This window comes from Dryobates pubescens, chromosome 19 (genome assembly GCF_014839835.1).
Source record: "Dryobates pubescens isolate bDryPub1 chromosome 19, bDryPub1.pri, whole genome shotgun sequence".
Classification (NCBI taxonomy): Eukaryota; Metazoa; Chordata; class Aves; order Piciformes; family Picidae; genus Dryobates; species Dryobates pubescens.
In genome coordinates this window covers 20,298,957-20,322,641 of record NC_071630.1, presented here as the reverse complement: position 1 = coordinate 20,322,641, position 23,685 = coordinate 20,298,957, and the positions used below count along the sequence as shown (strand labels likewise).

At 36.3% G+C, this 23,685-nt stretch overlaps 1 protein-coding gene across 1 annotated transcript in view; it reads right to left on the bottom strand.

The window, feature by feature from the left end:
• The window catches only part of CHD9 (chromodomain helicase DNA binding protein 9), an 89,473-nt gene that overhangs the window by 60,239 nt on the left and 5,549 nt on the right, over window positions 1-23,685 (bottom strand). The window contains exons 2-4 of the mRNA XM_054170172.1: window positions 21,273-21,348; window positions 19,550-19,636; window positions 12,808-14,410 (exon numbers count right to left, since the gene is read on the bottom strand). Of these exons, the coding sequence (XP_054026147.1) occupies window positions 12,808-14,244 (1,437 nt within the window). The 5' untranslated portion in view covers window positions 14,245-14,410; window positions 19,550-19,636; window positions 21,273-21,348. The remainder of the gene's footprint in view (window positions 1-12,807; window positions 14,411-19,549; window positions 19,637-21,272; window positions 21,349-23,685) is intronic.

Below are 23,685 nucleotides of genomic sequence, written 5' to 3'. Positions count from 1 at the left end.
CTGTAATCAGAGTTCCTAAGAATTATAAATTCAAATCTGTAACAAAGGTGAAAAAAAACACCTGAAAGTAAATATATTCCATCCACAAAATAAGGCAAAAGAATTGCTACACACAATATATTGAACTTTTCTTTGCAGCTTTTATTGCTGCTTTCTTAAAATGTGGGGGTTTTGGTGTTTGGGTTTTTTGGTGGTGGTGGTTTTGGGTTGTTTTTTTATAACAGCCCAAAAAACCTCACACTAACCCAGTGAAACTCTGTTGCTAACTTCAACTTTGTAAACAATACCTGAAGAGAGCCTAGAGGAAAGTTGGAAAGGAACTTTTCATAAGGGTGTCTAGCAACAGGACTATGGAGAATGGTTTTAAGATGACAGAGAGTAGGATCTTGGGAAGAAGTTCTTCAGTACAAGGGTGGTGAGATACTGGTATAGGTTGCCCAGAGTGGTTGTGGGTGCCCCCTCTGGAAGCATTTACGGCCTGATTAGATGATGCCTTGGACAACCAAGTCTAGTTGAGAGGTATCCCTGCCCAAGACAGAGGGACTGGAGTAGATGATCTCCGAGGCACTGTCCAATCTAAGTCACTCTATGAGTTTATGATTTTTCAAGGGAAACGCTATCAAGCAGATGTAGACTAGGAGCTCAGTAATTTAATTTTGATGTATACCACTTCTAAAAGCAACATATCCAAGCAGCATCTATCACAGAAGGCCAACACTGTGCCAAAGCCTCCAAGTGCTATTGTCACTCAGAGAGCAAACTAGAAACATCTATGTCAATGACCCGATACCAAAACAAATGGCAATGCATGTTGTGAAACAAGCACTGCGAACTCAGGACGCAATTGTGTTTGACCATTAAAGCTACATGCAATCAAAACCATATAATATCTATCATTTGCACATATAAAATTACCCTGCATTAAAAACTCAAATGGGGAAGGCAATAGAAAGAGTTGCAAACCAAACTAACTGAATAGAAAGTTTTTAAACTACATTTTTTTGTGCATTACTAGGAAGACTCTCATAGCCAGGAAAACCTAAATACTGTCAGAAAGAAGTGAATGTGCAGCTCTTTCACCTGCCACTGTAAACTCAGGTTAGAGCCTACTGGGAAATAGCAACAGGACAAGCTTTTCAACACAGCAGATACAGATAGAAAATTCTAATTAAAGGTTGTATTTTAGAAGCTGCATATACAGCAGCTTAAATTTTGACTTTAAGGAAAAAAAGAACATTTGAGTAACCTATACATATACAAACTAGAAGGCATGAAGTTGAATGTGCTGAGCATTTATCCAACCTCTTCACTGAATACTCAATTTAAATAACGTAAGTACAAGTCAGACTTACTGTCTTCAGTAAATTTCCATATTACTTTTAAAGCATCCAGGTTTTAGCTACTCTTTTCAAGTAGTCTTAAATCAAGCAATTTTATTTACCTTTAGACAGAAATTATGATCTACACAGAACACAAAGCGCTTAAAAATGTTGATTTTAAAACAACAAACAACTGGCTGCAAAAGTGTGCAGGCCAGAAAAAAAAAATATTACAAAAGCACCCCAAATTAAACCAATTATTCCCAAGTTGCTACCTGCCCATCCACGTTCCAAATGGCCACTGCTTTTGTGTACCATCGAGAGATTAATTTTCTCATGTTTTTCATTACCAAGCAGAGAGGAAGATCAAGATACAAAAATCCACTCAAACTACTTCCAGAAAGAGCAACACTCAAGGAAATTACTATTCACTTAATCCAAACACCCAAGATCAGCTGCTTCTGCGTATCCTAAGCACACTAACAAACCAGCAAGGCATACATCTCTTAACAAGAAAAAGCAATGGGACTCTAATGCTAGCTGGTTCTTGTCAAGCCTTAATTTCAGCTGTTGTTCTTTCTACAGTTCTCATGGGAGCGGCCTTGTATGAAAACATTTTTATAATTAGAACTAACCCCCCTTTCACCTTATTAAGTTTACTACTGCCCCTGTTTACTTACACTCTCCCCCTCAAATTGTCTCCATTTGTTTTTGGTCTCAGAAACAGAAGACATCAGTTTTGAAGGGCTGTAAACTGTATAACAGCACATGGTCTATTTGTCACACTCTTCTGCTACTTAAAAGGAGTCAATGTGCTAAAGCAATTGAAGTACAAGGCAAGTAGGGAGCAGCTATGCAGAACTAGCATGAACTTGCCCAACTTTTGTCTCTACACCTCACTTTTGCAATTACCTACAGAAAGGAAAGTTGGGCTAGGTCAGAGAAGCAACCACAGATTAAACAAAGCACAGAGATTATCTTCCACAACATGTTTTAACAGCATAATTTAGCAAGTTCTACTCACATTTTGTAGTACATTGAGTGCAATGGTAAAATAAAATTCACTTGGAAGTTAAGTGAACCAATTTATTCACAGTAGGAAGGCTCCTGGAAGAACATGCTCCAACAGATCATTGCCTTGGTTAACATTCGGTACCTCCTTTTAAATGTTTAGTTTCTAAGAAAGCTATGCATTTTCACTGCTTATTCATGACAGAACAATGAAATCTTGTGAAAGATGACATGTGAAAAAAAGTTGATTTTGTATTAATCAGGAAACACTCATCATAAACTATCAAAATAATCACATATTCAGAACGTCTTGCGTGTATAATCTCCATTCACAATAAATTTATTCTCTAGGAGAAGTTTAGAAGTTTACTCAATCTTTGAGCATGCCTTTTCTGTAGTATTCCTCAGTACCTAACCGAGTAACCAAAATGGTTTCAATGTCTCTCATTTCACTGAGACAAAAAACCCCAGCAGTTAACAGCTATTAAAATATACTAAAAGAAACTGAGAACAGCTATTTATTTTTCACTTCAACAGCTAGGAAGTTACTGATCTAATTAAAACTAGTACTGACTGCACAGCACATTTCCATTTATATCAAAGGGGGGCATACTTCTACCACTTCAATTCAAACTAACTTTCTTTTTTGTTTTGGCTTCAATGAACTACTTGAACAGCTTTCCATCCCAGAATCTCCAATACTTCAGTGTATATGCAAGTCTATTGCAACCACTCCTGTTGAATCTCGTTTACTCAAATATTCCTTAACAAAAATCTCCTCCTTGAGCTGAGAAGGAAAACTAGACACCTACAAAAAAAGAATTTATCAGAAAGAGGCAGTGGTTTGAAAATAGAAGGCAAAGAAGAAAACCCCAAAGCAAAAAATCCAACCTTTTTGTTCCAGAAGTCTGCTAAAAGCTTTCTGGAGAAAGAACATGGTATACAAGAGTTTTACTGGAATAACTACTCAAAAAAAAAAAAAAAAAAAAGCCAACAAACCCCAGCAGGGAGCAGGAAATTTTGTTAGGGATCAAATAGAAGAACTTGAAAGACAGGCCTCTAGAAACATAAGCATTGTGACAATTTTTGATCTTGACTTAGTCTGGCTATTACCAGAAGAGGCTGGACTAGACCCACTGTAAAGCTTAAGACAAGAGAAATACTTTTGATCTTTAAAGGATTTGAAGTTAGCCAAAATGGCTATCAACATAAAGGAGAATGGCAGGCGAGCCAGAGACCACAATGTGCTGCCACAGGCCTCCTCAAGCACATCCAGGAAAGAGCAGAAACACCTTCATACCTCTCTATTCAACAAGCAAGGCTGAAAATCTCCTGAAATAAGTCAAAGCCTGTCCACATTCACAATAAACTATATTAAGCCAAAAAGCACATGGGCCTGTCAGCATAAAACATGCCTCTCATGTAGCACCTACCATTCATCAGACAAAATTGGTGGTATTTTGACCTCCACATGATTGAACATCAAAGAATCCTCTACAGGACAACATAAATAGGAGCTACAACACAGACATCAAAACAGATTCACCCAAAGTATTCTTTTTTCTACACTGCTCCTACTAACCTCAAAGACAGGAAGACACACGTCTGATTTTGTCACTCATAGGTTCCTTATATTCATCTACCTGCCTTGTATTCTGTAACAGCTGGTTGCTGCTTTTCAGACTGGCAAAACCCCAAGATCCTGCTACAATGAAGTTTGTGCATCAAGCTGGGCCATATCCAGCTAGACCTCATGAGCAGCTGTCACAAAGATTGTAGCAAAGTAGAAAAACAACCCAAGTGCACTACATCTTCCAATTCTTTCTTACTCTTCCAAAGTATAAAAACAAGTACTTTAAGCCAACAGCACACTGCAAGTCAAAACAACAAAAAGCTATGTTTCTCTAGTAACATTCCTTAAAACACTATCAAAGAGTCTTCCTTTATGTGTGGCACTCAGTGAAAAATACAGCACAATACACCAATTGTTTTTTAAATTACTCATAAGGTATTTTTCAAACCTATCAGTCAGAACTTTTTCAAACAGTAAGTAAAGAAACAAAATGCTCAGAGCCAAAATATTTGCAATGTCTTCTTTAATGCTAAGGCGAACTTCCCTTTTCTTTCCAACATACAAACTAAAACTAAATTGTTAAGTCATGAATATCTTTTAAAAGAGGCTTTCCATCAATCTATGAAACTAGTTCTGGTTTGCAATTCAATATGCTATTGAATAGCATTATGACCACATACAGGATATGCTACTAACACTGAAATTACTTTCAAAGGCAGAGTAACTGCTGAAGAGGCAACATGGAAAAGATTTCCTAAGATATATCAATTAAAATGCTAGCCTTCACAGTAAGACTACAAGGCAGCAAAAAACCCAAGTGCAAATATGAGCCAAATAACCCCCACAAAAGAAAAAACTGCCACACACCTTGAAAGGGGAAAAAATAAAGTAAAAGAAAATTAATAATCATCTCTACTATGAATTACACACTTGCAAAAATATGAGGCTTCTCAACTGCTTCTCCCCTAAAGCCACATTCCTAGATTCATTTATCTAACTTACTCAAATCAACAGAAGAATTCTCAGCTCATCATTCTAGAAATCCACTCATTTTTATTAGCCTTAGGTGTTCCCAAACTCTATCCACTTAACAACTGAAGACAGACACTACCCTCACGACCAGGAACTTGTGCAAATCTTTTAACCCAACAATGAACAAAGGAAAACAATGCCTCTCCAGATGTAGGAGCCAAAGTTGGACAAAGTGCTAGAAATTATTTTGATCTCTCCATATATTTAAAATTAACAGAACAGCTAAAAGGAATTGTAAAACCTGAGCACACACAGCAGACATTTGGACAAAAGCCACATGAACTCCAAATGTACTTCAGATTTCTTTAATACTATTGGTTAACATCTTTCCAAGTTTTGCTTCTCCTTCAGTCGTAACACTTCGCTAATATTTTATCAAGTGTTGATTTTCTACAAAACATCTGAAGATGAAGCACTGTTTTGGAAAATTTAGAGGCAATGACATGTTTAAAGCCACTCGAAAATTCAGAGTTTAGATAACAGCATTAGACAAAGTTTAGTGGTTACTGATGTCAATGCGTAGCCCACTTGTGCTCTCTCTGCATTTGAAGCTGTGGTTTGCATCTACAATTGTTTTGCCTCTACTGCAGAAAATTGTGCTTCCCACTCCTTTCCTCTCCCCACCATTAAAGTACACAACTCTGTGCAGCTAAGGAGAACTAAGTCAGGAAGTTATATTCCTGAACATCACCCTCCAAAGCAACAAAAAAAGTAAAAGAGTTTCCCAGTTCAGTTTGTAGCACAAACAGTTGCATTAATACATTTCAAAGTGGAAGAAAAGGAGCTTTTTTCCTCCTTAAACTAATTATAGTTTAGGCTTCAACTGAACTACAGCTTTAACAGTCACTGTCTGTATGGGTCATCATCTTCAAAAGATGATTTAAGTTGGGGTATGCCTTTCTGTGTAGTTAGGTACACTACTTCCTAGTGTCTTCCAGACACTAAGCTTGCACAACTTCATCAGTACTTTCACATTATTGAATTGCTTTATAGTTCTTCAGTGCTGACATCTGCTTGCAAATAGTTATTTAGATCATTCAATCAGAATCTGCCATACAATTAGAAATAATCTCTATTTATTTTTGTGACCTTGATATCTGTAGGATTAGTCCTGTAAATTGACCTAGCCAGAATCTTTCTTCCTCTGCTTGCCATCTGTTAACTACTTTTTACAAAAATGCCTCTCTTTTGGCACATTTTAAAGACAATTACTGCAGTAATTTAATGAGTAATTATCTCAGGAAAAACTACATTCTTAAATTATCACAATCATTACAAGAGCAAGTACTTCATTTTAAGAGGAAACACACACAGAAACCTGGACACTATAATATTTGACAGTGACAAAGACTGAGAGAGACTTAAGAAAAGCATTAGTGATAGCTAACCCAATTAAAAAAAAGAATAGCGATTAACAAATTTAACTCTAACCAACAGAGACTGCAATTATTAGCAAACTCATAAGGCCTTCAAAACAGTAAAGCAGACACTCTGGCACGTTTTCTGTTCCTAAAAGTCCAGCAGAGTTTTTGTCACTGGCTTACTATACAACTCTATTTTGAAAACAGCTATGAAACAAATGAAAAATGGAGAAATTATAGTTCTCATCAGTAAATGTGTTACAAGCTAATCCCATGAACATGTACTTCCTTTCCCCAACCTATGCAACTTTTCTTTATGAAAAAAAATGCTTAAAATGCTTATCTGAAACGAAAACACATGCAACAGGAAATGCTCCATACGCATTCAACTATAAATAAATTTATCAAAATATAGCTATCTTCAGTGATTAATACATTATTGGCAAAAAGCCACAGATTAGTAATGAAAACATATTATACAGTTATAGTAGTTTAAAAGACGTGGCTCACTCCAGGAACTGCACTTCCCAGACTCAGGTCTATGTTGCCTTATTCGTAATTAACTCTCTACATACGACACAGCTTTACCACTTTTGAGTCCCACCAATTTGTGCAGACCTTTCTGAAAACAGTAGAAAGCAAGCAAAACCACTGCAAAATCCAGTACAAAGGTGATCAGTGCAGGAATTACTTTCATTACTTGTGTATACATCATAAACCTATTAGATGCTGGGAGATGACAACTGAATTCTGCTGCCTCACTGTGGTAGAGAGCTTACCAAGCTCCTACATGGAAGGTGAAAATTGCTCTTTAAGAGCAGACACCTAAATCCAGAGCATACAACTCCTGGATATGTTTACAAGGAAAGTTGACAAAGATTTACATTCAGTGATAGGATGATGTCACCCACAAAATGAATCATAAAGGCACAATAACAATATAAATATAGTGGATATGCTTAACGGGAGCTATACCAGAACTATTAAGCCTTTTAGAATACATAACAAGGGGTTTGGTTTGAAGGTTTGTTTTTTTGAGGGGTGTGGGTTTTTTTACATTTCAAGATTACAACACATGAATTTTAATGCCCTATTCCCAGACAGAAAGGCTTACTGGAACAGATGTCTAGATTTCAGTTTTCAAACGATGCAAAGTAGGATAAATTTCAAGATGTGTATTTCATTATCCTCAGTTCTACTGGACACTGCCATCCACTGCTTCACAAGCTATACATACATGTATGAAACAGCATCATAACTCCACAATCTTGTAACAAACCTCAAGAGCTGTAACTTATAAACTTTCTATAAAAAAGAGCCAGTCTCTTCTACCAAGATTTTATATAGTGTGATCAATTTGTTAAAGTATTTCTTACAGGCTTACTTAAAATTAAACTATATGGAATGTAAGAAATACACTTTGACAAATACCAAATCCTTAACTTTTATGTATCTTCCATAACTGCATCTATCAAGTAACTGGCTTGTTGCACCTTACATAACTAGCCAAGAAAACACATCACTGCTTACTGTATGTTTCTCTCACAAAACTTTTACAATATAAGATTTCATATACAAGTAGAACAGCAACCACTGGCAGTTAGATATTGACAAGTGGAATGATACAATGGATTCTCATTTACAATCAATTTGGAGCTGATATAGAAGGGAGGTAAATGTTAACACAGAGGTGAAGAAGGACCTTCAGGGCATGTATCTCAGCAGCACATAAGCCTGGACTTTGACCATGTGAAACTTAGGTTCATCTCTGTCAATGCACTTACATACAAGGTTATGTCATTCTGATAGGTCATAGAATCAATAAGGTTAGAAAAGACCTCAAAGATCATCAAGTCCAACCTGTCACCCAAGACCTCAAGACTACTAAACCATGGCACCAAGTGCCATGGTGCTAATCCCCTCTTGAACACCTCCAGGGACGGTGACTCCACCACCTCCCTGGGCAGCCCGTTCCAATGGCTAACAACTCTCTCTGGGAAGAACTTTTTCCTCACCTTGAGCCTAAACTTCCCCTGGCGCAGTTGGACACTGTGTCCTCTTGTTCTGGTGCTGGTTGTCTGGGAAAAGACCAACCCCCTCCTGGCTACAGCCTCCCTTCAGGTAGCTGTAGACAGCAATAAGGTCTCCCCTGAGCCTCCTCTTCTCCAGGCTATAGATACAGATGTCCCAGGGTACACCACCAACCAAACAATTGCTTACAATGCTCAGGTTTCCTTTTCTGAATTTTCAACAAGGGCAAGACAAATTCTCTCCACAAACACAGTGTCATCTGCTGCTATAAAACAAGTGGCCAGAAAGCTTCTGCTTGCAAGCATAAAAACACTTGCATGTTTCAAGTCAGATTTTACCAAAAAGTCAGATGTGAGATACTGGAATTCATTAGTATATTGAATTACCAGGTCACAAAAGGGAAAAAAACAGATTCACCTTATTAAGGTACTAGGGCTACCACCTTGTCTGTAGCACTTAAAAGATTATGAATGGAATTTTATTTTCCAGTTTAATCAATTACTCTGCTTTTGTGTATGTAGCCAAAAGAGATTGAAGTACTTATTACAGAATAACATATACAGTGACATGGCTCTTAATCTGAAGAACTGTCCTAAGAGAAGTTGTCTTTCCAGCTTCCTTTTGCTTCTAAACATGCAGAACTGAATGTTGAAGCCTGTGTTTTTGTCACCTTTTTTTCAATTTTATGAAAAGCAAATAGATTTTTGAATTTGCTAAAGATAAGCACTGTTTTAAGTGGAGTTACAGAGATCAGAAGTTCTATTGCTCAAAGCTGAGACTACATGAATTCTCAGTGCATTTCTCCACTTTCTGTTCTCTAACTCTGATGAAAAATGTATGATGTAAAATTAAGAGGCACAATTTATTTACCATTATAATCTAATTACAGCAGACATATGAAGTGTAATGGCAGCACAAGACACCCTAGATTGTTTTTAATTCTGCAGCATTATTACACTGAAGAGATTGTACCAATTCTTAAGTTATTTTCTATCAAAAGAATAGCTGCACAAGTAAAAATGTGATGACTACGCTTGCTTTGAAATAATGAAACAAGAATTTAACATGGAGTAGCTACAATTTGTTATTTATTTCATAAACAAAAAACCTTTTCTTTCTGGAAAAAATCTCAATCATTAGTAAATTAAAACTAGTGTAAATAAATACACTAATAACTGTTTCTTTGAAGTGTGCAAAAGCCATTACAAACCATGATCCTCTAGAACAATAAATGTTTTCTCTTCACTATTATGTATGACAGTTATCAGAATTCCTTCCTACCTAACTCCCAGCCTAAAGACAATCTGTTTCAGTATAATCAATATTCCCTCCCCATCCCTTAACCCACCTTCTTCCTCTCTGGTTAAACCACACATTTGTAAAAGGCAGAACATACTTACCTTGAACCTTAAATTCTACAGAGTGGTCAAAGTATAGAAGTGAGAGTTCGAACCAAGACCCTTCTTAGAACTGTAATTGGGCAAAAGAGAGAGCTGCAGCAGTTCTCAGATTTAGTAACTGCCACACCTTTCTACTACTCATATTCATATTACATATACCTCTGATTTAAGAAGGCTTCTACATAGTTTTTCTCTGTCATTCCCACATCTATACATTCCTCACAATAGTCTGAGAGTACCACTTCACAACCAGTTTCCAAAAGAAACATTAAACATGTTCTATTAGATGAATTCAAGGTCAGAATTCAATTTATTGCATACCCTGAAATAATAAACAACAAAACAAGGACTTTTATGGCTATTTTCTGTTTCTTTCACTTCAAAGTCCCAGGAAGAAAAAACAACAAAAAATGTGTAAAACATTAAAAAAAGTTAAAGTTGCTGTTCCCACACCACAATAAAAACCAAAACCAAACCCCAAAAACCTTAAGCACTCCCCAGATTTCTCAGAACTTCCTCTCTATTCCTAATTACAACACAAAGCTTTGCCAAGATCAAAGTCCTAAAAGGCTGATGTATGCAGTAGAGAAGTCACAGCACCAGAAATTTCTCTTAGACCTACTTTTTGCTGCCTGGCCTGCATCACACATGCTCTTCACAAACGATACTAATCCCTGGATTTCTTGCCACCCCCCTTTTCCCGGAATCCACTTCCTCTTCACCCTTCACCCCAAGCATACCCCTGGGAGACCAACAGCCTCAACACTACTGTTCACAACTTCTGCTGCTCCACTTCCTGGCAAGGGAACACGGCACTGGCTCCCTCTGCAGTATTGTACACGCTATCAGAAACAGCAACACATTTCACTAGTAGCTACCGTGTGAGCTACCGTGTGCCTTCAGGTTACAGAAGTAGCTGGCACTAGTAGCTACTTCAGCTGTGCCCAATTCTTCCCCCTCACCAACCTGAAAAAACACAAAATGTTCACCAAAACCAACATTCACTGCATTATTTGGTTAATCAAGCCAGTCTCCAATGGGCCACCGTATACATGTTTTATGTACACCATACCACAATCTAACAATAAAAGTTTCACTAGTAGGAACTGACAGTTACCGCTCCAGGAACATAAGCAGAAAGTGTAATGGTGAAGCACTCTACTGAACCAGGACCAAAGATTAAATGTCTGAATCACTTCTCTCTACAATAATGGCAAAATAAAAGTAGGGGGGGAAAAAAGAGTGTTTATGTTGCTTCCTTTATAGGCCTGCATCCTGCAGACTAAGTAGAATTAAGAGCAAGTAATCAAGTTCCTTTCCTGGCCAGTAATATTTTTTTTTACAGTAAGACACCACTCTATGTTCTGAGGTAGAAAATATTACTAGCAAGGATACAGTTATTAGTATCTTTTTTAACCTGTCTGCATGTTTATATTTGATGCCAGAGTTGCCTATTTTGAAATTCAGACTGAAAATTGGAACATTTATATTCCCTCTCCTTTATCAAACACAAGCTAAATTCCTACTAGAATTTAAAACAGGAGTTTAAAATAAAAATGCCTACTTTCACTGTTCACATGTACATGGATTCCAAGCACGATTTTGGAAACCCTAGATAACCAGCAATGGCAGCTGAACAAGTAAGTCCATTTGTCATAGAGAAGCTACAGATCCTTCTGTCTAACCATCCAAATGCTGCAGAGGCTTCAGTCATTCCTGTCAAATCAAATTCATGCTGGAAGCTCTGAAGATGAGGCAAACTGTGATAACATGAAGTTATTAACTTATAGGTAATGCAGTCACTGATACCACCCCTTAATAAGGAAAGTCACTAAACCAGCCTTCCAAAACCACAGCAATAGCTTTAAAGATTGGTAAATTTTGAAAGGTGTGAGAACGATAATTTGTGCCTTTGGTTAACAAGGCTCTTCCATTGTCAAGATCTATTCACTTTTGACTTACGAATTTTTTTGAGCTAAAAAGTCTGCAAGGCTCTCAGGTATGCTGAAGTTCCTAGTAGATGTAATAAAACCATGATTTTGCTGGTTACAATGTGATAAAATAACTTTACTTGCCCTATTTTGATTGCTTTTGAAAAGCTTGGCTACTCTTTTAAGAGATCAAAGCAATCCAGAAGGAGTAGCCTATATTTCCATGTATTGACACTTATGTAATTCCTATAAAAAAAAAAAAAAAAGATGATAGATATTAAGATAAAGGTCTGCATTACAAAAAGAAGTGGAATTAATATCTCAAAACCGTTTGGAGATTTACTACATCAGATATGTTAGGAGAAAACACATGTAAAAGAGAGGCTGAAGGACTGAAGAATTGTCTTTCTGAACTCTTCAGTGCTCATGCAACTTCAATTTATCTCAAATAAACTGAAAAAATGCTGTCTGCAAAGTTCACTTCTCTTGTATAAAAGTAGAAGAGTACAATATAATTTTTGTGATACCTTGTCCTTCATGCAAGGGCTTCAATCCTTGCAGTAGATATGCATGTGACACTAAAACAACTGTAGTGTTTTGATGTAGCCCGAAGTAACAACATCAGGCACAGGCCTTCACATACTCTCTATTATTACTAATTGCATCAAAAGCCACAACAGAGTTTGGTTTTTCAGCCAATGAGCATGAGCACGAAGACACCAAGCAAAGGACCAAGTAATAATAAAACCGGCAGAATTCTTGCAGCCACACAAGCCTTACTAAAGCACTAACAAATATGTTGCTACAAGTACTTTAAAAGACAATAAGCCATTATATTTGCACCAAAATCATAAACAATCAATTTTCTCTGCTGTACTTAGGAAATATAAGCAGCAGAAGGACAGGCATCTTTTTCTCTGAATAAACATTTCAAAACCTTGTTTTCTGCAATAGTAACAAAACAGTAAAAAACAGTCTGTATCAACAGATAAACTAAACTAGCTGTTATGTAGACTTCTTCAGGGTCAAGTAACACCTCAGAGACTTAAGTTACAATACTTCAGCACAAGGACCAAACATCATCATTCATTTCAGCACATCAACCAAAATAAACCGGCTCAAAGCTCCACCCCTCAAATCCCTACATACCTGTCCCTGTGAGGTTGCACGACTTCTATCTTGCGTACGCTGATTAGAAACTGATGAATGCCAAGGATGGATCTGACTTTGAGACTGTGCCCGAACAAGATCAGACGACTGTGTTACTTGCTGTGGGGCTATATGATGTTCTAGATCGTGCTCTAAAACATGGCTTGTGCTATCCTGAACAAATGCAGAATCATCAAACTGTGGCAGGAGGTCTTCCTGAAGAAGGTCATCTGGGTCAAGTCCTGTAAACGGTTCACTGTGACTCTCAACTTGATGAAGTAAGTTCTCATCTAAAGACGTAAAACCGTTGCTTTCAATAGGGTCAGTGAAATGGCTTATCTGAGAAGTGGAACCAGTAGAAGCTGGGAAATTAATATTCACAGGAGAGAGTTTTGAACTACTAAAGTTGCCCTGAGGATGTGCAGAATGCAACATTTGAAAACTATTTGAATTCAAGGGTGTATTAGGATTCAACATGTGCTCAGCTGTTTCTTGCTTGGTCCCTGTTTGAGATGTAAAGGCATCACTTCCAGTGAAGTCAGAGATAGAGTGCGTCTGCTGGCTAGTAGAAAGAGCTGTTGTAGACTGAAGAAGGCTGGTAGGAGAAATGTGGTTATTAGAGTAAGGATAAGGAGATGAAAATTGTTGGCTATTATTGACAGAACATGGAGTAATAGTTGGAGACTGTCCATCAAAATTTCCTTCTTGATTCCCACAAAAATGTATTGAAGCACTTGCAGTTTGAGAAAACTGTTGAACAGACAGAGGCTGCTGTGAAGTTGATGGATTAGAAACCGAAGGTGGGTGGTTAACACTGACTCTGAGAGAAGTAGATACATTAACTTCCATGAAGTCTTTTGGCTGACTCAGAGCATCTTGCCCCGTGTTGTTTCTGCTTTGTTGTGACCGTAGCGAGGCACACTGATGCTGCGGTTCATTAGCCTGAAATAAGGCAAAGTCATGGTGTGCTACAAAGCTTTTGTTTTGCTGCATAGACTGAGAATGTCCTTGGTGAAAGGGGGACCCATTTTGATTCGTAACAGTTGTGGCAGTTTGATGACCCCACATAGGACTACCATCAGCCACATCTGGAAACATTCCATTAGACTGGTTTTGCGGATGAACTGGTGAGCAATTGAATTGAGAGTGTGGGGACAAGACGTTGTCAGCTGAGCTATTAAAAGACTGATTTACTGAGTGAAGTTTCAGTGTATCATACTGATTCAGCTGATCAAACTCACTCATCTTTTGCTGATTTTGAGCATCTTGCACATGGTTCAGTGAGTCTATGTGCAAAGGTTCAAATTCTGCACCCAAATTCAATTCATCAACAAGTGAAACAGGTCCAGATTGAACAAAGGCATCATCTGACAAACCTTCTAAGGTCTCACTAAAAAGATTGGCATCATCAAAAAAATCCATCATAGGATCAGTCATCTTGCTAAGTCTGTACTGCTTTTTCTCTCAACTCCAAATGGAGTCAATTTTGGCTCTCTGCAGTGAACAGAAAAAAACGACATCCAGCAGTCACCATCTTATCCAAGGCATGCCAACATCCATTACTGCTTCTAATGAAACATTCGTCTTAAAGTGTTAAAGCATCCTATGGGAGAGGAAAAAAAAAAATATATCACTTTCATGACTCTCCTCATCACTCCTTCCCCTCCCCAACACTTCTGCAGATTTTTGGTATTTTGTTCAAACCAAGTTATTTTTGCTTGTCATCAATGCCTCATGCAGCATTTATTGGGTTTGTGCCTTATGTAACTCAAGTACTATTTGGTTTTTTCAGTGTACCCTATTATCTAAGCACAACTTTACAATCTCCTTTGCCATTTGCACTGAAGCTACTAAACTGTTATAGAATTGTGGATTTTAGTAGTCCAGAATTAAAATTTGTTTATAGAAAGAAATCATGTAACATAGAAAATGCACACAAACATTCTGTATGTTAAAACAAGGCTTGAGAGGTTATCAATTACATTTTAAAACAAAGCTACCTTAATTACAGTAGGAAAAGCTTGAGTACTGTCTCTTCTATTTCAGTTGCATTAACAAAGACTGAAAAACTGTATTTTATTTCAATTAAAGACATAACAGAACTCTTATTTATAGTAAAGACAAGAGGATGAACACAGTCAAAGATAAGCACAGGAAGAGAACTACCTTTGGCTCAACATAGTTTACACACTTACCTAGTTTGGAAACACAAAGTGGTTTTGGTTTTAATTTATTCTTAGCATCACCAATGACTTAGCTTTTAAGCTAGAGGAGCTGAAAAGGCTGGTTTCACTTGAGACTAAGAACTTGCACATTTGTAGTACAATCAAACAGAATGAGAAATGAATGGAATTGCATGTCTGTGGTAAATGACTTCCTCAGATAACTAGTAAACCTCCAGAATAGAGGAGCAATCACTTTAAATGAGCATTTTCATGGGATAGTAATTCCTTTAGCCCGTCTATGCATATATCAAATTGCTATGAAGAAAAAAGGGAGAGAACAGCCCCAATTTTAATTCCTGACCCTACTACTAAAGGTCACCTTGATGCTCTCTTTCTCCATTACAATTGCAATTCTTCACTAATGAATTCTCTTACAAATTTAGCGTAAGATCCTTCCAGAACTGGAGACCCTGAAAATCTGCAATATTCTGACACGCAAGATTCACGGTGGACCTATACGGTACAAAGCAGTCTTGTGACAAGCTGATGAAAACCTGTTCTGCTTATATTCCTATTCCACTCAATGTGCTGTGACCATAGTCAGAATAAAACCTAACCTAACTTCATTAGCATATTTTAAAACTCGGGTCAGATGGACAAATGAATCCTCTATCACACTGCAAGAGACCAATTGGTGACATCTATCAAGTATGGATCGGTATGAGTGTAAATTACTATGTACAGAGGTACAAGCAAGCTCTGAAGACGACACAGAAGTTTAGGAAGATGACATCTTAGCATAGCAAATTAGCCTTGGATTCCAGATGATGCATCTTTGTGTCCCTTTACATTGAGTATCTGTGACAAAAGTTACACTTCTTTTAAAAACTAATTTCAGTATTTTTAGGATTAAATTCTCTACCATTAGTGTATACTTACTAATATTAATCTTTACTCAAAGACAGCAAGTTCATTCCACAACGTCAATGCTTGAATCAATCTAACACAATAAATGAGCACCACAATGTAAGTACAACCTCATGAGGCAACTGAAGGACTGCAATTGTACTTTTTATCAAGGTAGTGTCCCCTATCAGCTAGAATTACTTCAAGATTTACTAACTAAAGGACATGCAGTCAACTTTGAATTTTCCACAGCAGATACTGTTTTCTTCTTTAAACACAATGGAACCCAGAGGCATCCAGCAATGTTTCTGAACAGTATTTACTTTCTCCTGTTGCATTTTAAACTCTAAAGCTTGTACCAAACAAACTGATTTTATGTAGAGAGAACTAAGCCACAGAGACTAATTCTATTACTACTACAGGGCAAACTACTATCTAACAGCTATGTAACAAAATCATACACTGGACTTAACTATTTTAGAAACAACAAAAAAGAAACAAAAACCCCCACACAACAAACCCAAACCAAACTCCTGCCCAACATAAAGCTTTGTAAAATTTACTACCAGGTAACATCAACACTGTCTCCCAAGTTAAACTGAAACATATTTCAAGGTTTGTAATCTGTAGATATGCTAAAGCATCTAAAATCTGAACAGAATTTTTGTCCAGGCTGTCATCTGTATCATTTCATGTCTTAAACATAGTGGTAACATAGAAGCATTCCGTTATTCTGCAGACATACTTAGAACAGAAAATTCTCCCAGCTCTTGCTTTGTTTTGTTTGGAAGTTTTTTGTTTGTTTTGGTGTCAGTTTGTTATGGGGTTTTTTGGTTGGTTTGGGTTTCCCTGCATTTGTTTGCTTTTGCTTTGTGGGGGGTTTTGTGGCTTTTTGCTTGGTTGTTTTGTTGTTGGTTGTTTGTTTGGGGGTTGTTTTTTTTTTTGCTTTGGTCCCTATTCATTGAACAGAGCTTCTACACATTTTTTAATCTACTAGTTCTTAAAAGATGTATTTAAAATTAAAGATTTAAACCAAAGTACCAGAAAAGGAGAAATGGTATTAAAATAGCTCTTACAAGTCCAAGTGAATGAAAAAACACTAATTTCTGCATAACACATTTTTCATTTAAAAACCAAACAATGTTGTATTCCATATGGTCTAAAGCTATCTTTTTAAAGACAGACAGAATATAAGTCAATGCACTATTGTTGTTCCTTTTCACCTGCAAGAGAACCTCTCACATGCTATACTGTAATTTAAACTTCACTTACTACAGTCAAAGGTCCAAAAAGGCATAAATGTAGCCACAGCTAGGGAAGACTTCTACATTATATGCTTGAAATGTGTGTGGGGGTTATTTAGGGGTTTTGTTTCATTTTAGGAAATCAATGCAACCAGGCACAACAAACTTGCCTCCAAACAAGTGATTTGCCAAATAGACTGAAAAAAATGACTGTATTTGCTAAGTTCTAGGTAGCACAGGACCATGTGACAGGTTTGGGCTTTGTAAGATTTGCCCATCTAGTAGCAGAAGGAAGACTGTGTTGAAAGAGGTAGACAGTGTGTTAAAACAACAGATACTCAAAAAATCTTGACTATTTCTATGTTAGAGACATTCCTGCCCCCAGTAGTGAAAATAAAAGACAATTACACTGTCATTATTTGTCAGATTTAATTATAAACGAAAGCTTTAGCAGAGCTCAAAAAGCTGCAGTAAATTAAATAATACAGAAGTTACTTTCCACTGATGTGTCAATATAAATGATATTCTATTATAGATTTAAAGATCAATGTACATGCTGAATTTAAAATGCATAGAGAAACTGCACAATTTCCTCAAAATCCAAGAAACACAGAACATTAAAAAAGAACATTTAGACATTTAATAGAGATGAACTCCTTTATTCTCTAACACAAAGAAGTAAGTCTTTTACAAGAGTACCATGACAGGGGAGATGGAACAAGATGATCTCTAAGGTTTCTTCTAACCCAAACCACTCTATGATTCTATGGTATCTGCAGCTAAACATGGACTGAAAAGATGCATTTTCTTTTATTGGTATCACTAGAATTAGGGGGGAAAAAAAATGTTTGGTAGTTTTTATTTCATTAACTAAAGAAATGCACATCCAATGATATATATAAACATGCACTCATTTTAAAATTGCTTTTCATTGGTATGTATTTAAAATTATTTTGAGTAATGAGCCATCATCCCTTTAGTAAAATCATACCCTCAACATCAGTTTCATTGAGAATTCTATTCTGATATAGAGTTCACAGATGTCATGCTCAATACTCAAAAGATAGCTCAAGTGCCTTGTACATTGATTTGAAGATTAGGAAGATAAAGGCATAAAAACTGATGGTCTTAAACTAAATTCTGGGTACTGTGTTCCAGTCCATAGCTACAGCTCCAAAAAAATAAGACCATAAACCCAGTGCAAACTGGCTTGTGTGTGCATGTCAGTCATTTAGAGTAGTCTGTTTTCATGCCTATGCTGGTTCCACTTGCATCAACCAACTCACATAACTGTTTTCCTCCATCTCTACCTCCCAGACAAACTCCCTTTTACCAACTCTCCTCCTTTCTCAGAGATAGCCTCTGAGAAACAAACTGAAGATTCATAGGGAAAAAAATATTCACCAACTGTTAATTGTTATGGTCATTCATAAAAGTTAAGTCCACCATGACAAATGACATTTCACTTGGAAAGAAAAATCCATCTTCCAGTGCAACTCCAGACAAATGTCTACCATTCTAAGAGCTGTTTGCCTTTACTGTCAATAGGACAGCATCCTTACTGATATCAGTTTTGCTGGACAGAGCAAAACCACACCAAAGAGAATGTGTATCACAGAACTCTGGATAAAACAGCATAATATCACAAAGTCCCACAGCATATATTTGGGCTACTTATTATACCTCAAGAGGTTAATTTTAACATTGATTTTTAACTTGATATGAATTTATCAAATCTCAAACCAGTATTTCAGCAAACAGTGATTAATACATGGAGAGAACACATTATAACAAGTTCTGTATGAAGTTATCTTAGCTGTTTTATTTAGAGCTCTACAATTAAAAATACTAGTAGCGTTTAGAAAAACGCACGCTTTCCAGTAACATTTTTGTGCTGTTTTGTTCTGCTGTTTTGAAGTGGAGTTCCATAGTACCACAACATTTCTTCAGCAGAAATGTGGTTTCCATCACCAAAAAGAAGTGGATTTTTGAATTGCACAAAATTCAGATCCTTTCCTTTAGTTACTTTCTAGCACTGAGCTCCTTTCTGCCCAAAACTCCAAACTCAATGTATGTATGGTGTGGTGACAATTAGAGGATGTAGAACTTTTGGAAATACCAGAAAAGCAATCTCAAAGCACAGACCACTTTCTGAATTACTTATGTATATACCACCATGCTGCTTATTTGTAATATTAAGAGGTTGAATAATTTACAGCATTTACACTTAGATACATCAACTCCAAAGTTTAATCATTAGCTTAAGGCAAAATTAAGAGCTAGCACAGGCACCTGAAGAGCCTTGTACTCTAAAGCTATCTTGATTAACCTATAAAGACATAAAAGTTGCTAAATTCTTCTAAATTTAAACCCTGTTACAAGATATTACAGGAAATTGCCCAAGTTAAGACAAAAAAGTATCCTTACCCATGAATATAGAACACATCTCTTGAATGAGGAATTAAGAAGCTCGGAGATGTCCTTTAAATCCAGATGGATACCTCATCATTACACCTGAAAATGAAGCAAGGTGAACAAATTACACCACAACTGAAGTATTGCATTTGAATGTATACTCCTGAAGTTAAACTGAAAACTTTGATACCATAAAACAAGAACACCAGAATTTTTATACAATAGTAGCCATGACTTTACAAATGTCTGACAAATAGCCAAGCAAAGTGCTCCTCTTGCTGCTGAAAAACAATCCCACTCTATAAATCTCTATGGTTGAAGGGTAGAATTCTGTGCCAGAACATTAACAGCTTCAGAGCAACTTTAAGACACAAAATAAAGACAAGTTAAAAAAGAAAAAAAAAAAAGTTTGGAGGTTTGGTTTTAAACCTGTCAATGCAAAAAAGCCCTGCACGTATTACCTTTCAGCATCAGCATGCTATGGCAGCATAATGACAGATGAACTTGCAAATAAGAATTGACACTGCCTTTCTAAGGGAGCATACTTGCATGACAGTTTTATCCTACTCCTTGCCTTGACAGTAGGTAGAAGACATCAACTTCAAGAGGTTCTCTTTGAAAGAGGCTTAAAAATCTTACACAGTGTAAGGGAAAATATACATGGGGTAAAAATAGAGAAGCCTCAACGCAAACAGGAACGTCCTCTAACTTCATGATTCTATGATTAAAATACAGACAAAAAGTTAGTATATGAACTTACACTCTGCACCAGTGTGTTCTTCCATAGACAATGCTACCCTATCAAACCCACAATGACTTCATGACTTTCTCCAAGGCTGAAGATTCGCCTCGCCCTAAATAGATCCTTGGTTACAAACACTTAAACAGCTTTGCAAGACTATTCAAACACCTCAGTCTTTAATCTTTATTAGAAGATAGCACATATCACTGCAGTAAAAACAGATTTTAACACAAAGATTATTTCTTCTCCATACATCTTTCAGATAATGTTGTAGCTTATGTCAAAGATCACTGCTATCAAAAGTTTGTAATGTTCCTGTAAAAAATTTTATTCAGTACTAATTTGGTACAAAAATTATTATACTTATTCCTCCTTTATTATTCAGTAACTTCAACTCACTCCAAGGTTGCTAAACTGTCTCTGCTCTGCATTGACAAAGACATTTAAGTAACATACAGAGATTTTTTTTCTAGAATTTTTAAACAATAAACATGAACACAAAATATTTCAGTGCAGCTTGCTCAAGTACTTCCATCTTTGTTTGCTGTCTATGAGAAGTGATGTGAATTTTGTATCAGAACAGCCAGAAAACTTCCTCTAGGTGTTCTCTTCTTTTTTTCTAGACTGGCACTCCTACCATGCAAAAGTCCTCCTCAAATCCAGAAATTAGAATCAAGCTGGAAATTATTTAACTGTCAGGCTTTATGCAGCATTTCATTATATTAATTCCTAAACTTCTGTTTACTTACATGTTCTTTCTTGACTTAAACAGTTACAGCATAGACGGTTTACAATATTTTAACAGAGGTATTAGAAAATTTGGTTTTATTTGAAAAAACCCAACAACATTAAAAACAAACAAAAACCTGAAAACTTGCAAGCAAGTAAATGAAGAAACCTAATATATCTGCAAATACCACATAATACAAACACTGGCCCTCAGCTGGATTTCTCAGGAATCCTAAAAATTAAGAATGAAAAGATGTTTCTTACTCTTTAAAAGTGTCCACTTGCTTGAACAGCTTCCAATATGGAGACAACTGTGGAGTACTTAAAAGTCTGAAAAATCCTATGTTGAGGGAAAAAAACAAAACAGAATGAAATATACATTCACCAGATCTACAACGCATTATTCTAAATGTAAACATAAGAAATACTTCTGAAAGCAGAAGAACCACTAATAATTATACTAAGTGCAAAGAAGAAAGCCACACAAAAGGAACTTGAAGCTCTCACAAGAAGCAAAATGGGATGAAACTCCATAGCTTCTCAAATAAGCTATACTGCATGTGAATCTTTAATTACATAACACATATACATACATACATATTTACAGGTAAGTGTGATATGGGAGAAAACCATTCTGTGAAGTCTCCTTTGGAAGAGTGTTAATGCTGGCTTTTAAATCTTGAATTGGAAAATGAAGATATACAGGATAGCTTGTACTTTGTTAAACAGAGCTGCAGTTGTAACAAGCGTGCCTAGGTAGGTATTAAGCTATCCTATTTCAAAATTGTCTTTCCAACTAATATAGTTTCTTCATAAAACACTGAAAAATACACATTTCCCTAAGTGCACATGGATCTCCTTACATTCTTGATGGAATCCTAAAGCACTACTATTATTAATTAAAAATTTCTGAACAATAGTAACCTCTCTCATTTTGGACACTAAACCACATAATTTTATATGCATTCATTGGTGTAACTGGAAAGAAACTACTAATTTCAATTAGTTTAGAATAACCACTTTACCCCAGTTTCTTTTTTTTCAAAAAACATCATGTCAATCTAATAAAATAGTTGTGTCCTTTTATGTCTTCAGTCTTTGCAAAGACCTTTAAAACATTCAACTTTCTTCACCTCCCTGCCCTTAAAACAAAACAAAACACGTACTTGAATCACCTGCTTCAGCATACAGTCTCACAATTTAGTTTTAACCTTTCCTCTTGTTAAACAAACCCACTAGACTTTGCATGACAATGGATGAGGTATATACATACATTCTATTTTGTTATTTAGATTTTGTGGGCATTAATTGAAATACAGGGACAATTATAATATGGTGAAAGACAACATATTAATTTGCCACAAAGCAAGAAAGATAGCAAACGTCTGGAGAAGCTTCTGGAAAAGAACAAAGTTTACCCCTGGGCTAGTTTTAGTGAAAATAAGAAGTTGTGGAGTTTGGCCACAAGACTACTGAAGGAAGCTATACTAGTAACTAGTTCTTCTCCTCAAAAATTGTGGTCATTTTGTTTCTCCAAAGTGTATTTGTGAAGACTTTCATACATTTCAGAACTCCAGTAAGTTCCTGCTTATTTTTCTAACACACACAAGAAAATTTGCCATGTTCTTCAAGTTTGCATGCTGCTAAAACCCACTTCTTTAAGAGACTGGCACAAAAATCCTAACATTATCTGTGCAAAACAGGCAAGTCTCTTTTTAACCCCTTTAGCTGTCAAGAGAGTTAAAACAACATACACAGTGTAACATACTTCAATTTACATTTTACTTCTGGTCACTAGAAACATAGTTACACAAGCTTCATTTTAAGTTTAAAAAGATCTTGGTGCTGTTCAGATTTCTGACCCAAGTTTTCTAGAGTTTCTATAGTTTTGTCAGAAATTTCAACATTGCACCTTAAATTAGACCTCCAAAATTTGTTTCTGAATTCTAGTATCCTTCCTGAGGACCTGCATTGCCATTTTAAGATGTAGAAACACATCTGCATTGAAAAAAACAAAACCCAAAAAAAACCCACAACAAACCCACAAAAAAACCAAACCACACCAGAAAAAAGCCTTCTCATTTTCACATGTGACCTAAACCAAGATTTCATTACAAACCATCAGAGACAGAAGACTTGACAGCATCTGATAATATACTAAGTTCCAATAATGCTCATGTTCTAGCCTGACAAGCATCTTTGTGAACTACTGCAAATTTATAATCTGGAAGTGCCGACTAGAACAATGTAAAGGATCATGTCTAACAGATACCTATGAATCATGATCTATGAGTACAGGCTAACAGCTGTGAAGACTTGACACTGACAGATTGAAGTCTTCCTTGTGAAAAAAGGAGCACAACTTCAAGTCTTGACACAACCAGATTAGGATATCATGACAGTACTCTACTGAAATGAACAGGTTCAGACTTCCCACTCCATCCTACATTAGCTGGCACAAGGAGTTTCATCTATAACAAGAGGTCTGTATCTTCCAGTGATAAACTACATAGAATTTTTATGTTATTTTTAAAAACCTGTTTCTAAGGAGATTAGATACATAAGTTTTTCCAAAAAGTTCCTCCCAGGCACATGTTAAGCATGTGAAGTTTGTGATTTGTTTAATATGCTCTTCTTAAATTTGAAAATCAATTAATAGTGGTAACAACTCAAGGAG